At 47.9% G+C, this 20,787-nt stretch overlaps 1 protein-coding gene across 1 annotated transcript in view; it reads left to right on the top strand.

Moving 5' to 3' along the window:
• ABCA5 (ATP binding cassette subfamily A member 5) overlaps positions 1-13,952 on the top strand; it is a gene marked incomplete at its 5' end in the record, with an annotated part of 30,484 nt that extends 16,532 nt beyond the window's left edge. The window contains 19 exons of the mRNA XM_084273374.1: positions 636-769; positions 1,680-1,817; positions 2,516-2,629; positions 3,671-3,841; positions 5,026-5,139; positions 5,394-5,531; positions 6,024-6,098; positions 6,628-6,719; positions 7,170-7,296; positions 7,392-7,509; positions 7,609-7,700; positions 7,882-8,057; positions 8,623-8,698; positions 8,784-8,878; positions 9,260-9,379; positions 9,604-9,753; positions 10,022-10,101; positions 10,704-10,759; positions 11,655-13,952. Of these exons, the coding sequence (XP_084129500.1) occupies positions 636-769; positions 1,680-1,817; positions 2,516-2,629; positions 3,671-3,841; positions 5,026-5,139; positions 5,394-5,531; positions 6,024-6,098; positions 6,628-6,719; positions 7,170-7,296; positions 7,392-7,509; positions 7,609-7,700; positions 7,882-8,057; positions 8,623-8,698; positions 8,784-8,878; positions 9,260-9,379; positions 9,604-9,753; positions 10,022-10,101; positions 10,704-10,759; positions 11,655-11,762 (2,174 nt within the window). The 3' untranslated portion in view covers positions 11,763-13,952. The remainder of the gene's footprint in view (positions 1-635; positions 770-1,679; positions 1,818-2,515; positions 2,630-3,670; positions 3,842-5,025; positions 5,140-5,393; positions 5,532-6,023; positions 6,099-6,627; positions 6,720-7,169; positions 7,297-7,391; positions 7,510-7,608; positions 7,701-7,881; positions 8,058-8,622; positions 8,699-8,783; positions 8,879-9,259; positions 9,380-9,603; positions 9,754-10,021; positions 10,102-10,703; positions 10,760-11,654) is intronic.
• Between the last annotated feature and the right edge of the window lie 6,835 nt (positions 13,953-20,787).

The raw sequence follows: 20,787 nt of genomic DNA, 5'->3' as shown, positions 1-20,787 counted from the left end.
AGGGAGCATCCTTTGTGCCATGGGGTTTGCTTCAGAGTTCTTCCTCCTGACCCCATGTCTGTGTCTTGAGATCAAGATGACCAACATGAGGAATTGGGTAGGGAGACATTTAGATACATCAACATTAAAATCCCACTACAAAGCATTTTGGAAAACTCCTTTTTACTTCCACTGAGGATGCTTTTAAAGCACACAGCAACGATCCAGGCAGTAGGAGTGAGCATCTCTTGGAGTTATTGGGGATTGGTGCTTAACACAACTTAATTTCTCCAGACACTGGGCCCAAGTGCTGCTGGTTTCCTGCTCTCTCTTAACTAATTCTCTGTTCAACTCGAAATTTTGAGTATCCCAATACACTCGCTGGCCGCTGCGCTGCCACAAGTTAATCAGTGGGTATAACCAAACTGAGTTCTAACCAAAGCTGTCTTGAGGTCTTTGGAGGCTGTTGAGCTGGGAAGAGAATATGAAAATATCCACATTGTTCAAGGTAGCACAGGGCTCTTCTTGAGGAGCACGTGTCAGGAAACAGTGATCTTTCACCATAGAGCTGCCTCGGTGAGAAAACAGGGCAGTGACTTCATGTCAAACGCTCCGAGCTGGGGGTGAGCGATCATGTCTCCTCTGTCTTCCACCAGAATCAGACATCGATGACATTGTCCGTTCTCTCGGGAGCATGAACGTCCTCTTGGAGATGTTCAACGACAGCGATTACGTCTCAGCTGCACCTCACAGCGCAGCTTTGAACGTGTTTGACCTCGAATCCAGACAGGTAAGATGGACAGACCAGCACAGCCGTACCTCAGGGAGCAGAGAAGCAGCTGTCAGCATACGGGTTTCTGGTGCTCTTGCCTGAAAGGCACCAATCGACTCATGTAATTGAATAATGTCATTTAATAACTGCTTGTACAAGAGGCCTGGAAAGGGGCTTGTATGAACAGAATGGAAATAGTATCAAAATAAATGTTCTTCCATAATGATAATTACAGCTGCTATTAAACCTTCTGTCCCCCTTTCTTCCCCACAAGAATATGAAAAGCCAAGAGAAATATTTTACTTCACAAGAGATCTGGCATAGGAATTTGATTTCTTTTTTCTACTGGCTGAATTATTACCCAGCATAATCCCACCATGCCCTCATGTGTAAGGAAAAATGAGTTTCTGGGGCTGTAAGTATTGGTGTCAGCATGGCCACGGAAGGAGCGTCAGGAAGGTTTGAACACTGATGTCATGTTCAACCTCCAGCGCAGGAGCTGCTCTGCAATAAGACAGCTCTGTCTCCTGTTCCCATTTTTATCCATTGCAAGCTGTTAATGTCAGTGTGGTGGTGCAGCTCATGTTAGTTGTGCCCTGCCCGATTTGTAAACCCATTAGTGAGAACATACAAGTGCCGGTCCTCACGGGTTTCATTGCTCAGGCTGGAGCATCGTGTGTCCCAGTTGCATCAAACAGCCTGGGAATTTATCCCAGATAACCTGCTCTCTAGGAGCCATGACCCTTTTCCTCCATTAGGTTACATGTTCTAAGGGCCCTGAGCAGCCCAGAGCATCCTGCAAAGCATGCTCTCATTACGCAGAGATTGCTTTTCTTGGTGTTTGGGTTTAATTAAGCCCACAGGAGAGCCCTCCCAAGGCATTACCTCTGTGCAGAAGAATTAATACAGCGCATCCTTTCCTTTCCAGAACTACGTTTTCACAGTCATATTCAACAGTACCATGGTGCATTCCCTGCCAGTGTTGATGAACATCGTCAGCAACCTGCTTCTGCGCAGTTTAAACGTGACTGAGAGCATCCAGATCTGGAGCAACCCCTTCGTTCAGGTGAGTGGGGGGGGCTGTGTGGTGAGAAACTCCTGCTTAAATGTGGGCTGGGGGCAAAAATTGTGCCCTTAACATGTGGCGGGTGGCAAAGCATCCCTGGGGTGAGAGGGGGAGTGCAAAGCCACAAAGGGAGGAGCTGGTCGGGACTGTGCAGCACCAGGGCTGCGCTCAGCACAGTGCAGTTGGGAAGGATTGGGCCCCAGTAACCAAAGCCCATGGTGTAAGTCCTTGATGGTACAGACCTTTTTCCCAATTGAAAAGGACTTGAAAGGTGCTGGGATTTTGTTCTGCAGCTTGGGGAAGTGGAGGGGGGGATAAAAGGGGCTTGGGAAGAAGATGTCATGGTGGGAATTTGTCATGGGTGTGGTACAGGTTAGCAGCAGCTCCTGGAGGCTGAACGCAGGGATGCTGAAGGGCTGCTGCTTCCTGCCTGGAGCTGGGCTGGCCTTTAGGAGAGGAGATGGCCTGCTGCAGGACATAAATACTCAAAGAGTTTATTAGACACTCATATATACTCCAGACACTTCCCTTGATATCCTTCTTCATGCAGCTCAGATGAACGTGAGATACACAGAACATATTCTTAAGCTTTTATGATCATCTTCCAACTCCAAGTGCTGTTTGTTGGTGGGGTTTTGTTGGTGGGGTTTTTTGGTGTCCCATGTGCTGGTATTGAAAAACTCTGCTTTATATTACAGAACCTTCCAGACACAATTTTCAGACTGGAGATCTATTTTGAAGCTGTGTTACTGGGAATCATTATCACTGGAATGCCTCCCTATTTTGCCATGGACAATGCAGAGAACCATAAGGTAACATGAATCCACATGCTGGATGTGGAGTCAAAGAATGGACAAGAACTTAAAAACCATGGAATTTTGAGGGGGTGGGGCGAATCTTAGAGCCCTTTTGCTTCCCATGGGAATGCTTTTGGCTTCATTACCAAGCGAAATCAGCAAGAACTGATGCTGATGCCACATCAAGTGTAGAGTTTTGCACCTGGGAAGGAATAAGCGCTTGAATCACTACAGGCTGGGGGATGACCTGCTGGAGAGGAGCTCTGTGGAGAAGGACCTGGGGGTCCTGGTGGATGACAGGGTGGCCATGAGCCAGCAGTGTGCCCTGGTGGCTAAGAGAGCCAATGGGATCCTCGGGTGCATCAAGAGGAGTGTGGCCAGCAGGTCACAGGAGGTGATCCTCCCACTCTGCTCTGCCCTGATCAGGCCCCACCTGGAGTGTTGTGTCCACTTCTGGGCTCCCTGGGATAAAAAAGCCAGGGATCTCCTGGAGAGAGTCCAGAGGAGGCTACAGAGATGATTAAGGGCCTGGAGCATCTCCCCTGTGAGGAAAGGCTGAGTGAGCTGGGACTGTTCAGCCTGGAGAAAAGAGGACTAAGGGGGGACCTTACTAATGTTTATAAATATCCCAAGCATGGGATGCAGGGGGAAATGGGCAGCCACTTTTCAGTGGTCTGTGGGGACAGGACAAGGGGCGGTGGCCTCAAGTTGGAGCACAGGAAGTTCCACACCAACATGCAGAAGAACTTTTTCACAGTGAGGGTGAGGGATCCCTGGGACAGGCTGCCCAGGGGGTGTGGAGTCTCCATCTCTGGAGAGATTCCAGACCTGTCTGGATGCCGAACTGTGCAATATGAGCTGGGGAGCTGCTTTGGCAGGAGGGTTGGACCCGATGAGCTCTTGAGGTCCCTTCCAACCCCTACGATTCTGTAATCAGCATGAAAGTGGCATTTTAGAAGGAAAGACAAGATCCTGCTCACACAGCAAAGCAGATTAACGTCGTGTTAATCTTAATCAACATCTCATTAACACCATGTTTCCTTTTCCCCGTGGCAGATCAAAGCCTATACACAGCTGAAGATTGCGGGGCTCTATCCCTCCGCTTACTGGACCGGGCAAGTCATCGTTGACCTCCCGCTGTTTTTCTCCATCCTTGTCCTGATGATAGGCAGCCTCTTCGCCTTTCACTACGGCGTTTACTTCTACGTGGGCAAGTTCCTTGCTGTGGTGAGTACGGTGGGGACCAGAGCACACATGAGGATGGTTCTGGTATTTTCCACAAGCATTTCATAGAACAGTATGGGTTGGAAGGGACCCCAAGGATCAGAGAGTTCCACAGGCAGGGCCATCAACCTCCGGGCCTGGAGCTACACAAGGTTGCCCAGGGCCCCAGCCAACCTGGCCTTGAACACCTCCAGGAACGGGGCACCCACTGCCTCTCTGGGCAGCCTGTTCCAACCCCTCACCACTCTCTCTGTAAAAAACTTCCCTCTAATGTCTAATTTAAACCTTCCTTCCTTTAGCTTTAATCCCTTCCCCCTTGTCCTGCCATTGTCTACCCTTTTAAACAGCTGATTCCTTTCCTGTTTGTCAGGCTTTTTCCCCAGCGGTAGACAAGGAAAATGCCTATTGAAGGCTGTTGGCACAGGGGCTGGCTGCCCCAAAGGCAAAATATTACTGCTTGGGGTTGTTTGAGGGGGAAATTTGGGAATTTCACTCAGAACTGGAATAAAATGGAGCTTTAAAATAGCAGGATCTCCCAAGGAAATGCTCCATCCTTTCTCACCCTGCTCGCTCAGTCTCCTTTGTGCTCCTTGCTGCCAATTGAGAATCCCTCCGATTCCATCGGCGTGCTGCTAATAACAAGGCTGCAGTTCACTCTGAACACAGACCAGCCCTGGAATGAATTGTAGCATGTGATTAAATTGAAGAGACTACAAGTCTTCATGTCTCTTACATTCAGTGCAGACTTCCCCGAGATATTGGCTGTAATTGAGAAGAATCAGATTTTCCTAGCTGCTTTCCCAGAAGCTCTGAGCTAATCAGGTTGGGGATGTGACTGTTATGCTGTGGGGCTATTTTTCTACCAGTGCATCTATCCTCGCTTTTAATTTCTGTGCCTGAAGAAAAGGCTGAAGGGTGGAATTCCCAGTGTCTGCCAGTCAAAAAAAAAAATGAAAGGGAAATAGTTTAAAGGAAACTGAGTGAGGTTCCTGCCTCTCGAGGTATTTTTATCTGTGTCTTCAACACAATATGCCGTTTGCACCAAGCAAAATACATCAAATTAGGTGATGAGGATCAATCCAGGGCTGTGGCACACTGGAGTGATTCCAGTTGATGCTTCTACAAAAAAAAATTCACCTCTGGGGTCTTGCTGAATGCTGCCTGAGAAACCTTTCCTGTCTTTGCAGATTTTTTGCCTCATTGGCTATGTCCCGTCGGTCGTGCTCTTCACTTACGTGGTCTCCTTCACCTTTAAAAAAGTCCAGAATACGAAAGAGTTTTGGTCATTTATATTTTCAGTGGTGAGTGACTCTGCCCTGGTTTCGGTTGGCTGGGGAGATGGGGTAGCTCCAGAGCCCCAGGGAGCTTCCCAGGCCGTTTATTTAACGGCGTGTCCTTAATGCGTGCGGAGCGTGTAACATTGCTCGGTGTCTCTGTTACCACCATGCCCTAAATGATCAAAGCTTTAAAAACATGCCTTGAATTAGATAAATTATGCCCAGAGAGCCTGAACAGAATGAAAATGGACTTTTTTCCCCCCTTTTGTCTTGTCCAGACAGCCTTGCTCTGTACAGTTGTCACCGAAGTGGCCTTTTTTCTGGACTATTACCTGGTAACCACTATCCTGCATTATGTCTTCTCCATCTTCATTCCTATTTATCCCCTCATTGGCTGCCTGATTTGTTTCATAAAGGTAAGGGGGCATGAGAAATCCTCTCCAGAGCGCTGGGGATGGCTGGGGTTGGGTGGGCATCTTTAAGGATAACAAGACAGTAATTACCTGCCTGGTGGCGTGATGTTACCTGAAGCCATTTTATATGTGAAGAGGAACAACTGCTGGGGCAAAGGCACTTAAAAGTCACTTTTTTCTTCTTTTTTTTTTTTTTTTTTCTGGTAAGAAGAGTGTTGCCATTTTAAAATGAGGAGAGAAACAATGCTGTGTGAAATACCTAAAGGAGAACCAGGTGTTTCTCAGCCTGTGGAGCTGGGCGAACAGATGGATGAGCTGAGTGTTTGTGGCTTTAAACTGGGACTTTAATGGAAGCTTACTGGTGTCAGGCTCATGCAAGCAGGGTCTCTGCAGAGCTCAGAAAGTGCTTGGGGGGCAGTGTAGCTTTCACAGCTGATTTGAGGTTAAAACATGAGGTGGGATTGTTTCCCTGAAGGGGTTGCTCTGCTTTCCCAGGTCTCATGGAAAGGCAAGCGGAAGAACGGAGGGTACTACGACCCGTGGGACCGGCTCCTGGTAGCAGTCATAGCTGTGAGTGTGACTGGGGGATTGGTTGCTGTATTTGCTGTGGAGAATTGCTGGCTCCTGCCAGGAGGCCCCTTCTGTTCTGCTCAGGCATCTTCACTAGGAAAGATGTGATGTGATGCTGAGGGTCCCTGGGGCCAGCAGTTTTGCAGCCTGCAGCAGTAGTGGTAAAAGCTGCTGTGCCAGCACCTGTTGTTTTGATGGTCTTGTTATCGGTGCCAATATTAATCCTGATTATTAGGGGAGTCCATGCTGATGGAGCTACAGCTCTGGAGCAGGGGACAGTCCCTTCTCTCTCCAAAATCCCTGGGTTATTCCCATGAAATCTAAGCAGACTCTGGTTGTGCATCCTTGGTGTTGGCCCGCTGAGCAGCATCCAATGATATATTTAATCTTGGAGGCATCAGCTCTGGTGTGGCGGTGACAAGCTGGAGCTTCTTATCACTTAAGGCACTGGTGGGGTCACCTGTGGTGTTACCAGCCTCGCAGGACTGGCAGCACTCTGGGTAACCAGCTCTGCCTTTGTCTGCTTTAGCCCTATCTGCAGTGTGCCCTGTGGCTCTTCCTCCTGCGCTGTTTCGAGCTGAAGAATGGAGGGAGGACGGTGCGAGAGGATCCGTTTTTCAGGTGTGTGTCTCTGTTGAACAGACTCAGAAAAAGGAACCACCCAAAGAAGCAGTTTTTAACAACTATGCTGGTGATAAACCCAGGGTGTGCAGCATGGATCTGTGGGGGATATTGCAGAAAACAAAGTACTCGTGGTTCTATTCCACTCTGAGCATCTAAAGACTTTGTTCTCCTCACTTTATTGTTGAAACTTCAGCCAATAAAGTGCATTTTTAATTTTATTTTATTTTACTTCCTTTTAAGCTGTATCAGTGCAATATCACGGGGTTTATAGGGATAATAAAATGTAGGAAAGCAGGGTAATTGCAGGGTTTAATGCTTGGTACAACAGTGCGTAACCAATGGGGGGAAGGGGAAACGAAAGGGGAAGAGAAGGGCAGCCACCTTGCAGCTGTGTTTTGTTCCCCTCACATGCTGAGCAGAGGCATTGTGTTGTTTCCTTCCCTTTAGAAAATGTTCTACAAAACCCAAAACCTGGAAGTTCCCCGACGTCCCTCATGATGAGAACGAAGACGAAGACGTCAAGGCGGAGAGGCTGCGAGTCCAAGAGCTGCTGAGCAGCCCCAAAAGCGAGGAGGTAATGCTGTGCTACCCAATTCCCTCCTCCCACCCTGGATTCGGAGGTTTCCCAGGGCTGTGGGAATCTGCAGCTGCTTCTCTCTTCTCTGTTAGATGCCAGCAATCCTGGTCAGCAGCTTGCACAAAGAGTTTGATGAAAGAAAGGATTTTCTTCTGGGGAGAAAAATAAAGAAAGTTGCAACGAAGCACGTGTGTCTCTGCGTAAAAAAAGGTTGGGATTTGCTGTTGAGCTGTTTTATTTACAGAAATGACTCTTGAATCCATTTGTTTGACCTCCTGGGTAACATTTTGTGTGTCATCCATCCTTTAGGAGAAATACTGGGGCTGTTGGGACCCAACGGCGCTGGGAAAAGCACGCTAATTAACATGCTCGTTGGAGAGATTGAGCCAACCAGTGGGCAGGTATGTTACCAACTAAATAGAAAATGAAATATTCTATTTATGAAATATATATTCTATATAAATAGAAATATTGGACTTGTTTTACCATTATTGCAAGCTTTCCTGGGTGTGATTTACTAAAACTTTACACAAACCCTTCTGAAGGTCGTTACTGAGTAAATCCTGTGCTGTTCCTTTGCAGGTCCTGATGGGAGATTCTTCTTTTGGCCCAAACAGTGAAGATGACTCTGTGAAATTTGTGGGGTACTGTCCTCAAACGAACCCACTGTGGCCAGACATTACCGTGCAGGAGCACTTCGAAATTTATGGTGCTATCAAAGGAATGAGTCAGGCTGATGTTAAGGAGGTCATAAAACGGTAAGTAGCTCACTGCAGAGATGGTTAAGGCTTAACCATTAAGCTTAAGCTCTGTTTTCCTTAGGGCATTCGTTTTTACCCACAACTCCCAAGGGAATATTTTTGTTTGTTCAAGTTTGGATGTTTTCAGCAAATTCAGATTCGTAGGTGAGGACATACAGATTGAGCCACACAAAACACAACTGGTATTTGAGGGAGGGTTTTTTGGTGGTTTGGGGTTTTTTGGTGGTGTGGTTTTGTTTGTGTGTGCTTTTTTTGGCTTGGTTTTTTTTTTTCCTTGAAGTTATGAAGTACCAACAATGACCTTAGGAGGGGCTGCAAGGTTGGGAAGTCCTGGGCTCAGAGCCATTCCTTGGTTGTCACCTCCTCTAGGACATGGGGCAGGAAGGTTTTTGTATGGAAGCACGCAGCTCTGGTTCTGCTGGTGTCTTTGCCTCTTTGTTATGCTTCACATACCAATCTATATGAGTATTTGTCAGTGGGTCCTTTGGCTGAGCCTGTGGGCATGCTGTGCCATGAGCCATCACCTGCTCAGCTCTTCACACACCGTCCTCCCCTTCTGCAGCATCACGAGTGCCCTGGATTTGAAAGACCACCTGCAGAAGACAACGAAGAAGCTGGGCGTAGGGCTGAAACGCAAGGTAGGGGGGAGCTTCTGGAGCCACTGCAGTGGGTATCTCAGCAGCCACCGTGTCCTTACCCTCTCTCTCCCCCTTCTTCCCAAAGCTCTGCTTTGCCCTGAGCATGTTGGGCAACCCACGGGTCACGCTCTTGGATGAACCGTCAACCGGGATGGATCCAAAAGCCAAGCAGCACATGTGGTGAGTGGGACTGGGGCTGTGCTGGCCACCAGTGTGTTGCTTTTCGGGTACTGCCCTGGTTCTGTGTGTGTGTTATCCCCATGGACACTAGGGAGAGCCCTAGACAGGGAATAGACCTCCCCATTGTGCTGGATGCACCTCACCTCTGTCCTCTCCCAGGACAAAAAACCTGTAGAATATTCTAAAACACCCTTAGAATAACATAAGGAGCATGAGATTTGAGTCATCCCTGTGAAGAGTTCTGGTGTCACCTGTAGCTTTGGGAGTGCTATCAGTCCGTGAAGTCCAGGTTTGGGTTGACCTCCTTTCCTGCTCCCCCCGGATTTATATGCCCAGTGTTTCATCCAGGGATTCTTTCTTTTTTGGGGTGGTGTTTTGTAGGCGAGCAATTCGAGCAGCATTTAAGAATAAGGAGAGAGCAGCTATCCTGACCACTCACTACATGGAAGAGGCGGATGCTGTCTGTGACCGTGTGGCCATCCTGGTGTCCGGGCAGCTCAGGTACTGCTGGAGTCCTCCCCTTGGGGAGCGATGTTGAGACTGGGAGGGTAAGACAGCTGTCAAATAGGATGTATTTCTTTGAAAATACAAGATTAATTTTGTTTTGCATCTTAAACACAGAGTGAAATTAAGCTTAAACTACAGAAAGGGTCTGTTAGAAGTCAGGCTGCTTTTTGAGCTCAGCATAACATGTATCACCCCTGTTTCCTCCTGGCGATGGGTAGGTGCATCGGTACTGTCCAACACCTGAAGAGTAAGTTTGGCAGAGGATACTTCTTGGAGATGAAGTTAAAAGACATGACAGACGTGCAGCAAGAGGAGTATCTGCAGAGCCAGATTTTACACATCTTCCCAAACGCGAATCGTCAGGAAAGGTGAAGTTTAATGAATAAGCCCAAAACGTTGCTGTTAATGCAATCCCCTGATTCCCTAGCAGCTCCTTGGCATCAAGTAGGGAATGCTGGAATGAGGTGGGTTATAGACCAGCTAGACTCATTTCTGAGGTCTTGTATGATAGTGACCAGTCCAACTGCCAGGTGTAACCTACAGAGAAATGAGTTTAAAGCCACTCACTTGGATATTAATGTTCCTGCTTTGAGTAATTTGACCTGAAGCTAAACTTGGTTTGTTTCTTTGTTCCAGCTTTGCTTCCATTTTGGCATATAAAATTCCTAAAGAAGATGTACAGTCACTTTCACATTGTTTTTCCAAGCTGGAAGAAGGTAATTAAGCACCACTTGTGTATCACATACCGAAATCATTTTGTCTCCCGTAACCGGCATGTTTGTCATAGAATCATAGAATCATAGACTGGTCTGGGTTGGAAGGGACCCCAAGGATCACAGAGTTCCAACCCCCCTGCCACAGGCACTGCCACCAACCTCCAGGCCTGGAGCTACACAAGGCTGCCCAGGGCCGCATCCAACCTGGCCTTGAACACCCCCAGAGATGGGGCACCCATCCCCTCTCTGGGCAGCCTGTTCCAGCCCCTCACCACTCTCTCTGTAAAAAATTTCCCCCTAATATCTAATTTAAACCTTCCTTCCTTTAGCTTTAATCCATCCCCCTTGTCCTGCCACTATCTACCCTTTTAAACAGCTGATTCCCCTCCTGATCCTCTGCTCCCTTCAGGTACTGGAAGGCTGCAGCCTTCTCTTCTCTAGTGCCATGCACCAGCACTTCTGCATTTCTGCTCCAAACCCATTTAATTTATCTTTTTTATTATTATTGGTGTCCCAGCTCTTGCACTGGCTTAAAATGCTTTATATCCAGGTATTAGGTAGTGAAATATTCCTAAATACACACTCATTAATTCTTTTAACAGTAAAACACGCCTTTAACATCGAGGAGTACAGCTTTTCTCAGGCAACGCTGGAACAGGTATGTTAAAGCAAATTATATTTCATGGCTATATATATTATATAGAGATTTTCATATATTATATGTGGGTTTATAGATAGACTTTTATATGTCATATAAATCATATATATCATACATATATTTATATAATAATTTGGTAAAATGGATTTATTTGTGTATTTGAATTTACTTATCTTTATATTAAATATATATTAATACATGTGTTATATATGCATATATTTTTAACATGTGTATATAAATATATATACATATATATATGTTTAGACTCCAGGCAAAGGTATTTTGGCAGGGTTTTTGCTGACGTCTGGGATGGATGCACTTTGCCCCTGCTGTGTAGGAGTTGTGCATCCAGCCTGGTCAGGTCATATTGGATGGAGGGTGTGATGAGCCCCATGCAGGCAGCATGCCTGAATTTCGGGTAGCTGGGGCCACTGTTGACAGCTAAGGATTTTTAGGGACCTGAAGTCCCCTTTTCCAAAGTCAGTTGGGATTGCCAGTTCCCCTGCACCTCTTTTATTCCTGTTTTCTTCTCTAAAAACAAGATGCCAGCTGCAATGTCTGGATAAGTTTGTAGCATTAGTGGAAATGCTGATCCAATTTACGGGTGCTGCTGTTCATTACGGAAGGGGGTAGAGCTGAGGCCTGTCATTGCTTGTTCTGGATTAGTTATTAGTGGCAATAAATGTCCAGTGGCGGGCGTTTGGTTTGATTTCTCTTCACTCTGCTCTTGAAGGAGTGAGGTGGGAGGGTGGGAGCAAAGGGAGAAAACCCCCGATGCTACGACCTTCCTCCTCAGAGGGGTAGCAGTACACTCAGTACTCGTGAGGTTTTTAGCATGATGAAGAAAGTTCCTACAAGGGGCACGGCGTATGCGGGTCCTTTCTGTCCATCCCAGGTTTTCGTTGAGCTCGCTAAGGAGCAGGAGGAGGAGGACAGCAGCTTCGGCACCCTGAACAGCACGCTGTGGTGGGAGAGGACGCAGGAAGACCGAGTCGTTTTCTGAGCTCCATCTGCTCGGCAGCTCGTGTTTTGTGCCAGCAGTGACCCTCCCTCTGCGCACGCGCCGGGGTGTGCGTGTGTGGAAGCCATCGGAGCTGGGGTGGATGAGGAAAACCACGTTTGGAAGCACTTGAGCGTCGTTCCACCATCCTGGCCTTAGGAGCACCGTGGCAGCAGCGGTGAGCATCCCCGCCATTACTCTGGCTGATAAGAAATTCCTTCTCCCCTTGCTGTTTCCTGGTTTGGGTTGAGTGAGAAGACGCTACGGCAGCAGTCGGTCATCTCCTGGTGTTGGTCACTGGTGCAGGAGCACCCACCTTCCTCCCTCAGCTGTGCTGTGCCGGCCTCAGGGCTGGCAGCCAGAGGTTGGGGTGGCACAATTGGAAAACGGTGCATTTGAGCAAACCCAGTTGTGGTTGGAGCATCCCATCCCAGTGGGACCTGCTCGCTGGTTTGGTTGTCTCGCCATGCCTCCTGCCCTTGGCTGGGTGTTGCTGCCTGCCTGACGAGGTGCCATGGAGACACAGGTCCCTGCAAGGTCCTGCTCCCCCCACCCCTCAGCTGACACATCCCTGCTTATGAAGGAGATGCACCTGCTCAAGAAGAGATGGGGAACACCGCTCGGAAGTCACGGTGTTCCCTGCAGAGGGGGTCCTGAGTTACACCGTGAGCTTGGTGTGGGGGCCGGTGGGAAAATGTTCACCTGCAAATGCAACACAGCAACTTGGCACTTGAATTCCTTTCCCCTGCGAGGTGGTGGCTGTGGCTAACTCGTGCTGCCACTCGGGGCGGCACCGGTGTTTGTAGTGCATGCACGGGGGGGGGTAAAAGGCGTGTACAGAAGGGGATGCTTGCTTTCCCCTGCTTGGTAAAAGTACAAAGACATAACTGTATAGTTCTGGGATGTGTGGAGATGTCAGTCTTTCTCATCCTCATTAAAACCAGTCCTAACCCTTCTGCTGGGTGTAGCGACGTGTATCCTGCCAGCTGGTTTCACGGAAAGCCCTTTCCAGATGTTCTTGCTTTTCTTGGAAGTGAATTCGTGAGTTACAATAGTATTTCCTAATCCCTTGCTGTTACTATGTGATAGCAGTAAGTGATGTGTAGTGTGCTCAGCACAGAACATCACTGTGTCCTGGCCTGGCAGTTCTTCATTCGCCTTCGTAATCCTGAAATAAAAAGATCCGCATTCACACCCTAAATGGTGCCTTCAGCTTGCTTAGAAGCACTGAGAAGAGCAGAACATGCGATCTTTTGTCCTGAGGTATGACAGGTGTATGTTGAATATATTCTTTTGGGGTTTTTTCTGCACAAAGCTATCATCACTCTTCTAGTTTTATAAGGTGAAATTAAAGGTTGCTGCCAGCTCGCTGTGTTCTGCAGTGAGCAAATGCAGAGATGTGTTTGTGCTGACACAGTGGCTCATAAGTCCTGTCAATTCTCTATCCTAAAGTTAGGAAAGGCTTTGTCTCTCGAAAGCTCAACAAGCTGTGAGCTAAGGTGGGGCTGTCTGTCCCCTGCCTGGAATGATCGGGAACAACTTATGTTACGTGTTGGACAATGGTTTGTTGTCAAGTTGAGCCAAATTCTGTTCTTGAGAGTTTCCTACTACTGTGAGTTGTGAACTCTTCACGTACAACTGTTGCTCCCTCTCCTGTACCCATAGGTTGCCTGTAAACACACAGGGTTTGTTCTGTAACTACAAAAAATTGAGCCCAAGAACTGCAGCAATGGCTTTTGCTTCCCCAGGGGAAGGTTCCATCCCTCTGGCAGTTCAGACCAGAGTTCTGCCTGCTCTTAGCAGCCCTGAGCATGGTACTTGCATATGCTGGAAACAAATTGTGGTAAAGAATGGTCATTGCAGCACCAGCCCTTAAAACACAGCTCCAGTAGCAATACTTCCAGGGCTGACGCTTGCCTCTGAGAAAGGGAAAATGACCCAAATTCAGCTCTTTTGTTCACACAGGCTTTTATTCCACCCCAGCCCATTGCTCCCAGCCACATCCCTGCTGCTGGCTGGTATCTCTGAGCATCTTCCTTTATTTGGAGGGAAGGTGGGACCCAGCATTTTGCCTGGTGATGCTTTGCTGTGTCTGTATGTACACAGTAAGCGTGTCTTCTCCAAATCCCACATGTCTTGCTCCCATCTCTCTCTGTAAATGGAGTTTCACCTGAGTGTCACTGGCCCATCTGCCCAGCAGTGTACAGCACGCTCGTTTGATGTGAACTTAGCAACGTATGGTTGTGACCTGTTAACCTTCACGTGTTCTCTTACTGTTATTCTTTAGAGTCAGAGTTGGTAGCCTGTAAAGTAGTTCTGCGCTGTCCAGGTGACATCACCCCACTTAAAATAGTTTTATATTCTCTAACTTTTCAGAAGTGATAACTTCCCTTCACAGCTAGTTTTTTCTTGGTTTGGTACTACTCCTGGTTACCCTGGAGTAACCCAGCTGATGGTGGCACTGTATTTGTGCAGCAACACACACGTGCAAAGAATTTGGCTTGTGACATAAGCTGCATGTTGGGGTGGGATCTGTTTTGGCATGGTGACATCATGTGTCAATGATGCCACCCTGATACATCACCAGAGTCACCGTGTGTTGTCCTCCAGAGTGTCATAGGATGTCTGTTATTACCAGGATATGGAAAACATGTACAAAATTGAAGCACAGGATCCTTCTGGAAAAGCAAGAGCTTTATTCCTGCAGTTTGAAGTCCCTCTGAGCTGTTATCGGTGACATGCCAAATCCCAGCCATACAGGGCACGTGGTTTGTGCTCTAGGAGATAAAATGGAGTGGAGGCAGCTGGATTTGGGCTGGGCATGGGGCAGATCGGTTCACCCCATGCTGCTGCTCCCAGGTAGGATGGGTCACAGTTACCTTGCAGGGTGGTTGTGAGGAATAGTTAGCGAGTACATCCCCAGATGGGAAGGTGCATTTACTTTGTGGTGGTGTGACAAGGCTGTATTTTTATATGGAGGGATTTAACATGTCTGGTTCTGTTTACATTACCAAGAAAAGCCCTTATTTAAAAATGTCCCTGTGTAGCAAGTGACGTCTTTTACGTAGCCCATACCCAGTACCCTGGGTATGGAACAGAAAGTGTTGGGTCTAACGTGTGTTTGTAACTCTCCCCCTGACGCTTTGGATCATCTGTGGTTTATTTTATGCACCCATCTGTCCTTTACCACCTTGCTGTACTTGTAGAGACGAGGTTTTTCCTTTCCCAGCAGAAAGTACTACCAAAAATAAAGATGGATTGGATTGTTAATCGCTTGTGTTTCTCTCTTGCAAGTGTTTTGCTGTGCTGGAAATGGGGGATTGTTTTGAAAATCCTTTTGGAAAGGAACTTGGGAGCTTGGGCAGAGCACAGGGACCCCCAGTCCCCAACTCTTGGCATGGCTGGGGGTGTTGGGTTGCAGTACCTGTGTGTTTTTCATGTAATTCAGGGCATTGCAGTGTTGCAACACTTGGAATTCAGCTGCCCACAGTCAAGTTACAGCTTCGCAGACTGATTCAGCCCAACTTGGGGTCGGGGCTTGAAGCGACCCCCCGGCAGCTGCCTTGGTGTGTCCCAGCGAGTGTCTGCGGGGATGAATCGGCCTCACCTGCTTGAAAACAAACCCCACTGAAAGAAATAATTGCTGGATCAGGGCCTGAGACGAGCTCACTGGGTGGCTGGAGGGGCGCTCGCTCGGGCAGAGGGAGGCTGGCACACAAAGATGGGCTCTATGAGGATGAAGCGCGCTGCCTGCATCCTTGGCTGCTGCCTGGGACTGCCAGCACCCAGTGTGACCCAGGAGGAGAGGAGGTCCACCTCCAGCCCTGCAAGTCGGATAAGGACCTGGCCAAACAAAAGTGCTCTGGAGCCCTCAGCGGGGAGGCAAATTTAATCTGAACTTGGTGAATGTTGCCAGGCTTTCACACTGGCATGGTATGGGCAGCAAATGGCTGGTAATGTTTACTTTAAGAGTAAAAAGTCCCTAATTTAGCATGCTGATTTTCTCCCTGGTAAGGGTTTGCTGGAGCTTTCGGTTCTCCTTTTTCCTTGAAACATATTGCTTGGAGAGTCCTCCTTGGATGATGCTGCTCCAGCCCCTCTCCTCTTCCTCCTGGAGATCTAAGGGCTGATCCAGTGCTGGTCCTGAGTTCCCGTCTCAGAAATCCTGTGGAGCAACTGCTGGGAGGTATAACTAATGATATTTTGAGGTGCTATGTGCTCTCTAGCTGCTTTTCAGTGAAGCCCAAACACATCATCTTGGACTAGGGTCCCACTTGAGCAGCAGAGCCAGGAGCATCACCGGTACCCCGTCTGGGAGCACTCCAGCAGGTATGGGTTTTATGTTAAAACACATTTTCTGGAGATAATGTGCAGGTACTGCCAGCACCCTATGGCACAGCTATGTGCCAGAAATGTACTGTTTTTAGCCCTGTTCACCTTGGACAGGCTGTGTGCAGTTCCAAGCAGCCTGTCCCACTCCTCATTTGCTGCCCCATGGGAATGGATGTAGGGAAGAGCTCTCCAAATGAGCTCATTCCTCGAAAATGAGCAAATCAGCAGCTGCAAAAGAGCTACAGCCTTTTGTTGAGCAACAACCAGGCGGCTTTTGTGGTTGTGGTCAGCCCCACAAATCAGATGTGAAGCCTTCAAGTTGCTGAAGTTTCAGGACAGGCAAATTCCTTGAACCCTTGAACAGTGGTGTGGCTGCGTGCCCTTCCAACTCATTTGGATTTCCTGGCTCATCTGATTTCCTCACCTCCCTATTTTTAATGCAGATCCATTGGAAAGCTGTGGGCTTGTTTCTTTTCAAAAGAACAAAAATCCCTGACCCCAGCTGTGTGGCAGCTGCTGGAAAAGCAATTAAAAGGAGCGAAAAACAAAACAAAAATGAAAGGGGGGAAAAAGAGAAGACCTAAAAATCCAGTTGGCCCTTGGACACGGGGTTCGCATCTGCGGAGGAAGGAGTGCTTGCTGGCTCAGGCTCTGAACAAGCTGGGGAGGAGGCGGTGAAGTTTTCCCTCTGGATAAGCTCGGGAAGGGTCAAGGCTGCTTTGCCATTGATTGGGAGCTCCCTGGCTCGGAGCACGCAGCTCTCCCACTGCAGTGATCCCCAGGGACTTGCCTGCCTGGTATAAACAGGCTGTTACGTTGCACGCAGCGCACGTGTCGTATTAAATCGCCGCCAAACGTAGCGTTGATATTTGCATCGCTCCCCGGTTTGGGATCATTGCTCCAGAAGTGTGGAGAGGTTTTACACCTCTGGTACGGGACTCTGGTGTCAGGCTGGAGCGGGGACACGGCTGTCGGGCTGTGCTTCGACTCTGAACCCTCCCCAGGACTGCAGAGGGACGAAGAGGCCGGATATCTCCAGGCTGCAGGAGACGTGTTCCGAATGGAAAGCACATCGTCGGGTAAGGAGTTTCATATTTCTCTTTTGCTAAGTGAAAAATTATACCTGGGGCGTTCTGATGCAGTGGCTGGGCTCACTGATCGATTTTCCCCCCCCTCCCTCTCCTTACTTCAATCCAGTGATGTTCTGAACCCCTGAGAGCTGCACTTTCCAGCTCTGTTCTCCGACATTGAGCTTTACATCAAAAGGTTTAAGAGGCAAAGGAAGAAAAAAAGCCCCACTCTACTTTTCTGGGTGCTTGTGGATCTCGATCCTCAGCGCTGATGTGCTGTGGCTGCAGGCAGAGAGCCACAGGCTGAGTGCTGGGTCCTCCCAGCTAATGGTCCCTCCCTTCTTTTCCCCTCCTCCAGCCTTGCTATCGCCAATAAAGGCTTCTGGAAACACAGAGCCCCAGATTTCCCTTCTCCATATGGATTAAAGCATTGAACTCTGGCGCAGGGGCAGGCTTGGAAAGTTTTTTGAGTTGAGAATAGGGGGGAGGAAACCAAATCCTGTTTCAAAAGTTGCATGTGGGAGTGTTGAGTCAGAACAGATCTGTCCTGTGTTTATCAGGGGGAGGAGATGGGATGCACCAGGGTTTTCTCACTCATGATAGCTGGGGTACAGGAGGGCATGGAGAGAGCACCTTCATCTCCACACTCCCCACATGCAGGGGTTAATCCTGGGTCTCAAAAGCCGACAGCTCCTCAGGGAAGCAGGAGATGCATTGCCTGCTGCTTTCTTCAGGGCCAGCATTGAGATGCTCCTGCCAGTGCTCCTAAAAAGCAACTTGAGTTAAGAGTTAGTCACACTTTGCCCTATTAAGTTTTTATTAGAGGGGGGGGAAAAGTCTGAGGAGGTGCCAAATAGGAAATCCCTGACAGCAAATAAATGAAGTGGTGGAATGGGACGTGCCTTCCTGGGAGCTTTGGTGTGGCAAAGCTAGACAGAGCATCCCAGTAGAAGTTGTGGCCATGCCTGAAGTGTGTGTTTCTGGTGAGCAAGGGGGTTGGATGCATTTCCCTCAGAAAGGAAATGCTTCCATAGATGCTCAGCTTTAAAAGTGGTGCTCTTACTTCTTTAAGGCTTCCCGAACTCCATTGCCTCCAAGTACATTTCTCATGATTGGTTTTGTCTTCTGAAGCTGCAGGCTGGAATCTCAGGTCTTGTAGAAGCATCTCTCCCACTTATGTTTTGTGTCTTACAACATCCAGTTTAATGTTATGTTTTTCCCTGATGAAGTTTGTGCAATGTTTGTAGGCAGAGTCATTTGTTTGACTTTCTGACCTCACGTTTCAGCTTCCAGGGGCATTTGCTTCTCACTCCAAAGGCAAAAGGAAGATTGAAACCAATAGGAATTTAATTGGAATGTTTTCAAAAGTCTCAGATTTCCTCAATTTTTAGATTTTATTTTTTTTTTTTTTTTTGTAAATGAAGTGTTTGTTTTATCTGTAGAGATGCAGCACAGTTTTTACAAGACCATCATGTTTTCCATGTTATCCCAGTACTCCAGCACGAACATGTTATTTACTCCCCCAACATCCCAGGCTGAGCTCCTGCTTTCAGTTCATAGGGACTGAAATCCAGACCTGGGCAAAGAAAAAAAGTAATGCTTCCTAGAAATCCCTTCCTAACTGCCTTTAACCTTCGTGGCAGGAGGCACTGAAGAAGCATGGGGCACAGCTCCAAGCAGGGCAAGCAGAGCATCGGGGAGATAACCCTTGTGCTAACGCTCAGAGGGTATTCAGGGATTCTGGATCCATCACCCCTGGAGTACGCAAATATTTAGTTCTTCCAAAAACAAACAGGGAAGGGAACAGAGTAGTAGAACCTTTTATTAACTCCAGCTGCTGGATCCATGAAATCAGAGCTGATGTCCGATGGAAAAGAGCACCCTGCGCCTGAGGTCGCTTTGATTTTTTGTTTCAGCCATTTTAAAGGATTAAAATATAAAAACATGCTCTGAGGCTCCCTCCCCTGCTCTCCTTCTGGCAAGGTCATGAAACCAGTCGCTCTAAAAACGCTGCTGTTCTCGTGCAGGATATTTGCTGCTTGGCCACATGATCAAAGTAGGAGCTGAAATAAATATTTCCCTTAAGAATATCCCCCAATAAATATTCCCTGCTCAGTATTTAGGAGGATAGAGAGAAACAACACATTGGTCTTCTAACACTGCCCTAGCAGTGCTAGCATTATAGTTCATTATATTAACATTTGGGTGAAAACATAACGAATTGGTTTCTTACCAGCCTGCCTAAGGGAGGCAATGTCCATTTTAGGCTCCTCTTGGCATCTAACCCGTGTGTTCTAACGTGGCAGCTGCCTTTTCCCTTTAGAGGATGTGGGGAGGAAGAGATGTTCGTAATGGGGCTGGATTAGGGTCTGGTTATGATTTCTGGAGCAGGTGAGCAGCGGTCTGCCAAGGGACAGCAAGTCTAAAGCAGGACATAAAATTCACAGTAAGAAATGCAGGACCTGAGGTTCAGCTGTATGCAGAGATCCTGCCCTCAGGACCGGGGCTGGGCAGTGCTGCAGCAGGCCATGTATGCTTTACGTGTTTAAAATAGCTGATAAGAAGAGAGAATGGAAATTTGTATCTTCTTCCTTGTTCAACACCTTTCAATCCTCTTGTATTTTTTAGTGCAGGTCGACCTGTTGTTGGTTTTGTGTAGACGAGCAACCAAACTGTAGCCAGTTGAGTGTCTCTTTCTGCAAAGCCTCTTTGGGATGAAGAAGGGTGAATCTGTGTGCCTGGAAGAGGCAGCTGAGTACAGCTCATCTCTCCTTTCCTTTGTGTGATCTCGGGCTGTTTCCTTCAAACTTCTCCTTGGTTTGTCTGAACTGTGCAATGGAGAAAAGCTCTTAACAACTGGCATGTTTTTGGCTTCCCCTGGAGTGGTGTTTGTGCAGATAAATGTATTCGCTTTCAGTGGCTTCTTTTATTCTAAATGGTACTGTTCTCCTTCTCATCCTAGCTGGGAAAATGCAGGGGATATTCAAGAAAGTCTCCAAAGTATTTTGGCAAACCCGTGCTCTCCTGTGGAAAAATATTCTTCTGGTGTGGAGGATGAAAATGGAAAATTTTCGGGTGAGTTCCTGCAGGGGAGAGTCGGGGGTTCCCCTCTGAAGGCTTGCTGGATTGCCTTGTTTTTATGATACATAGAATGCGTTGGGTTGGAAGGGACCTTCAGAGGTCATCTAGTCCCACCCCTGCAGTGAGCAGAGACATCTTCACTAGAGCAGGTCACTCAGAGCCCCATCAAGCCTGACCTTGAATGTCTCCAGGGATGAAGCCTCCACCACCTCTCTGGGCAACCTGGGCCAGTGTCCCACCACCCTTATACCACATGAGAAGGCTCGGCTGGTAAGGTGGTTCTCTGGAAAACATCAGCAGTTACACTTCTTCCCACACCACTATGATGCCAGGACACAATGAAGGGCTTGTTACAAAGCTGGCTTGTTGCTTTTGGTTGCCAATCCCATTTCTGCATCGTCCAGAACACCACGTGCAATGCACGGTTACGAGTGTAAAATCATCAACAGATCTCATTGGCTCCAGTGCTGAGGAAACACGTTTTTCACTTGGAACATTCCTTGTATTCTAAAGCTGTTTCACCTGTGGAATAGCTCTGCCTTGTG

This window comes from Gallinula chloropus (genome assembly GCF_964237585.1).
Source record: "Gallinula chloropus genome assembly, chromosome: 20".
Classification (NCBI taxonomy): Eukaryota; Metazoa; Chordata; class Aves; order Gruiformes; family Rallidae; genus Gallinula; species Gallinula chloropus.
The sequence above is the reverse complement of the archived record's forward strand: the minus strand, read 5'-3'. Positions and strand labels throughout refer to the sequence as shown.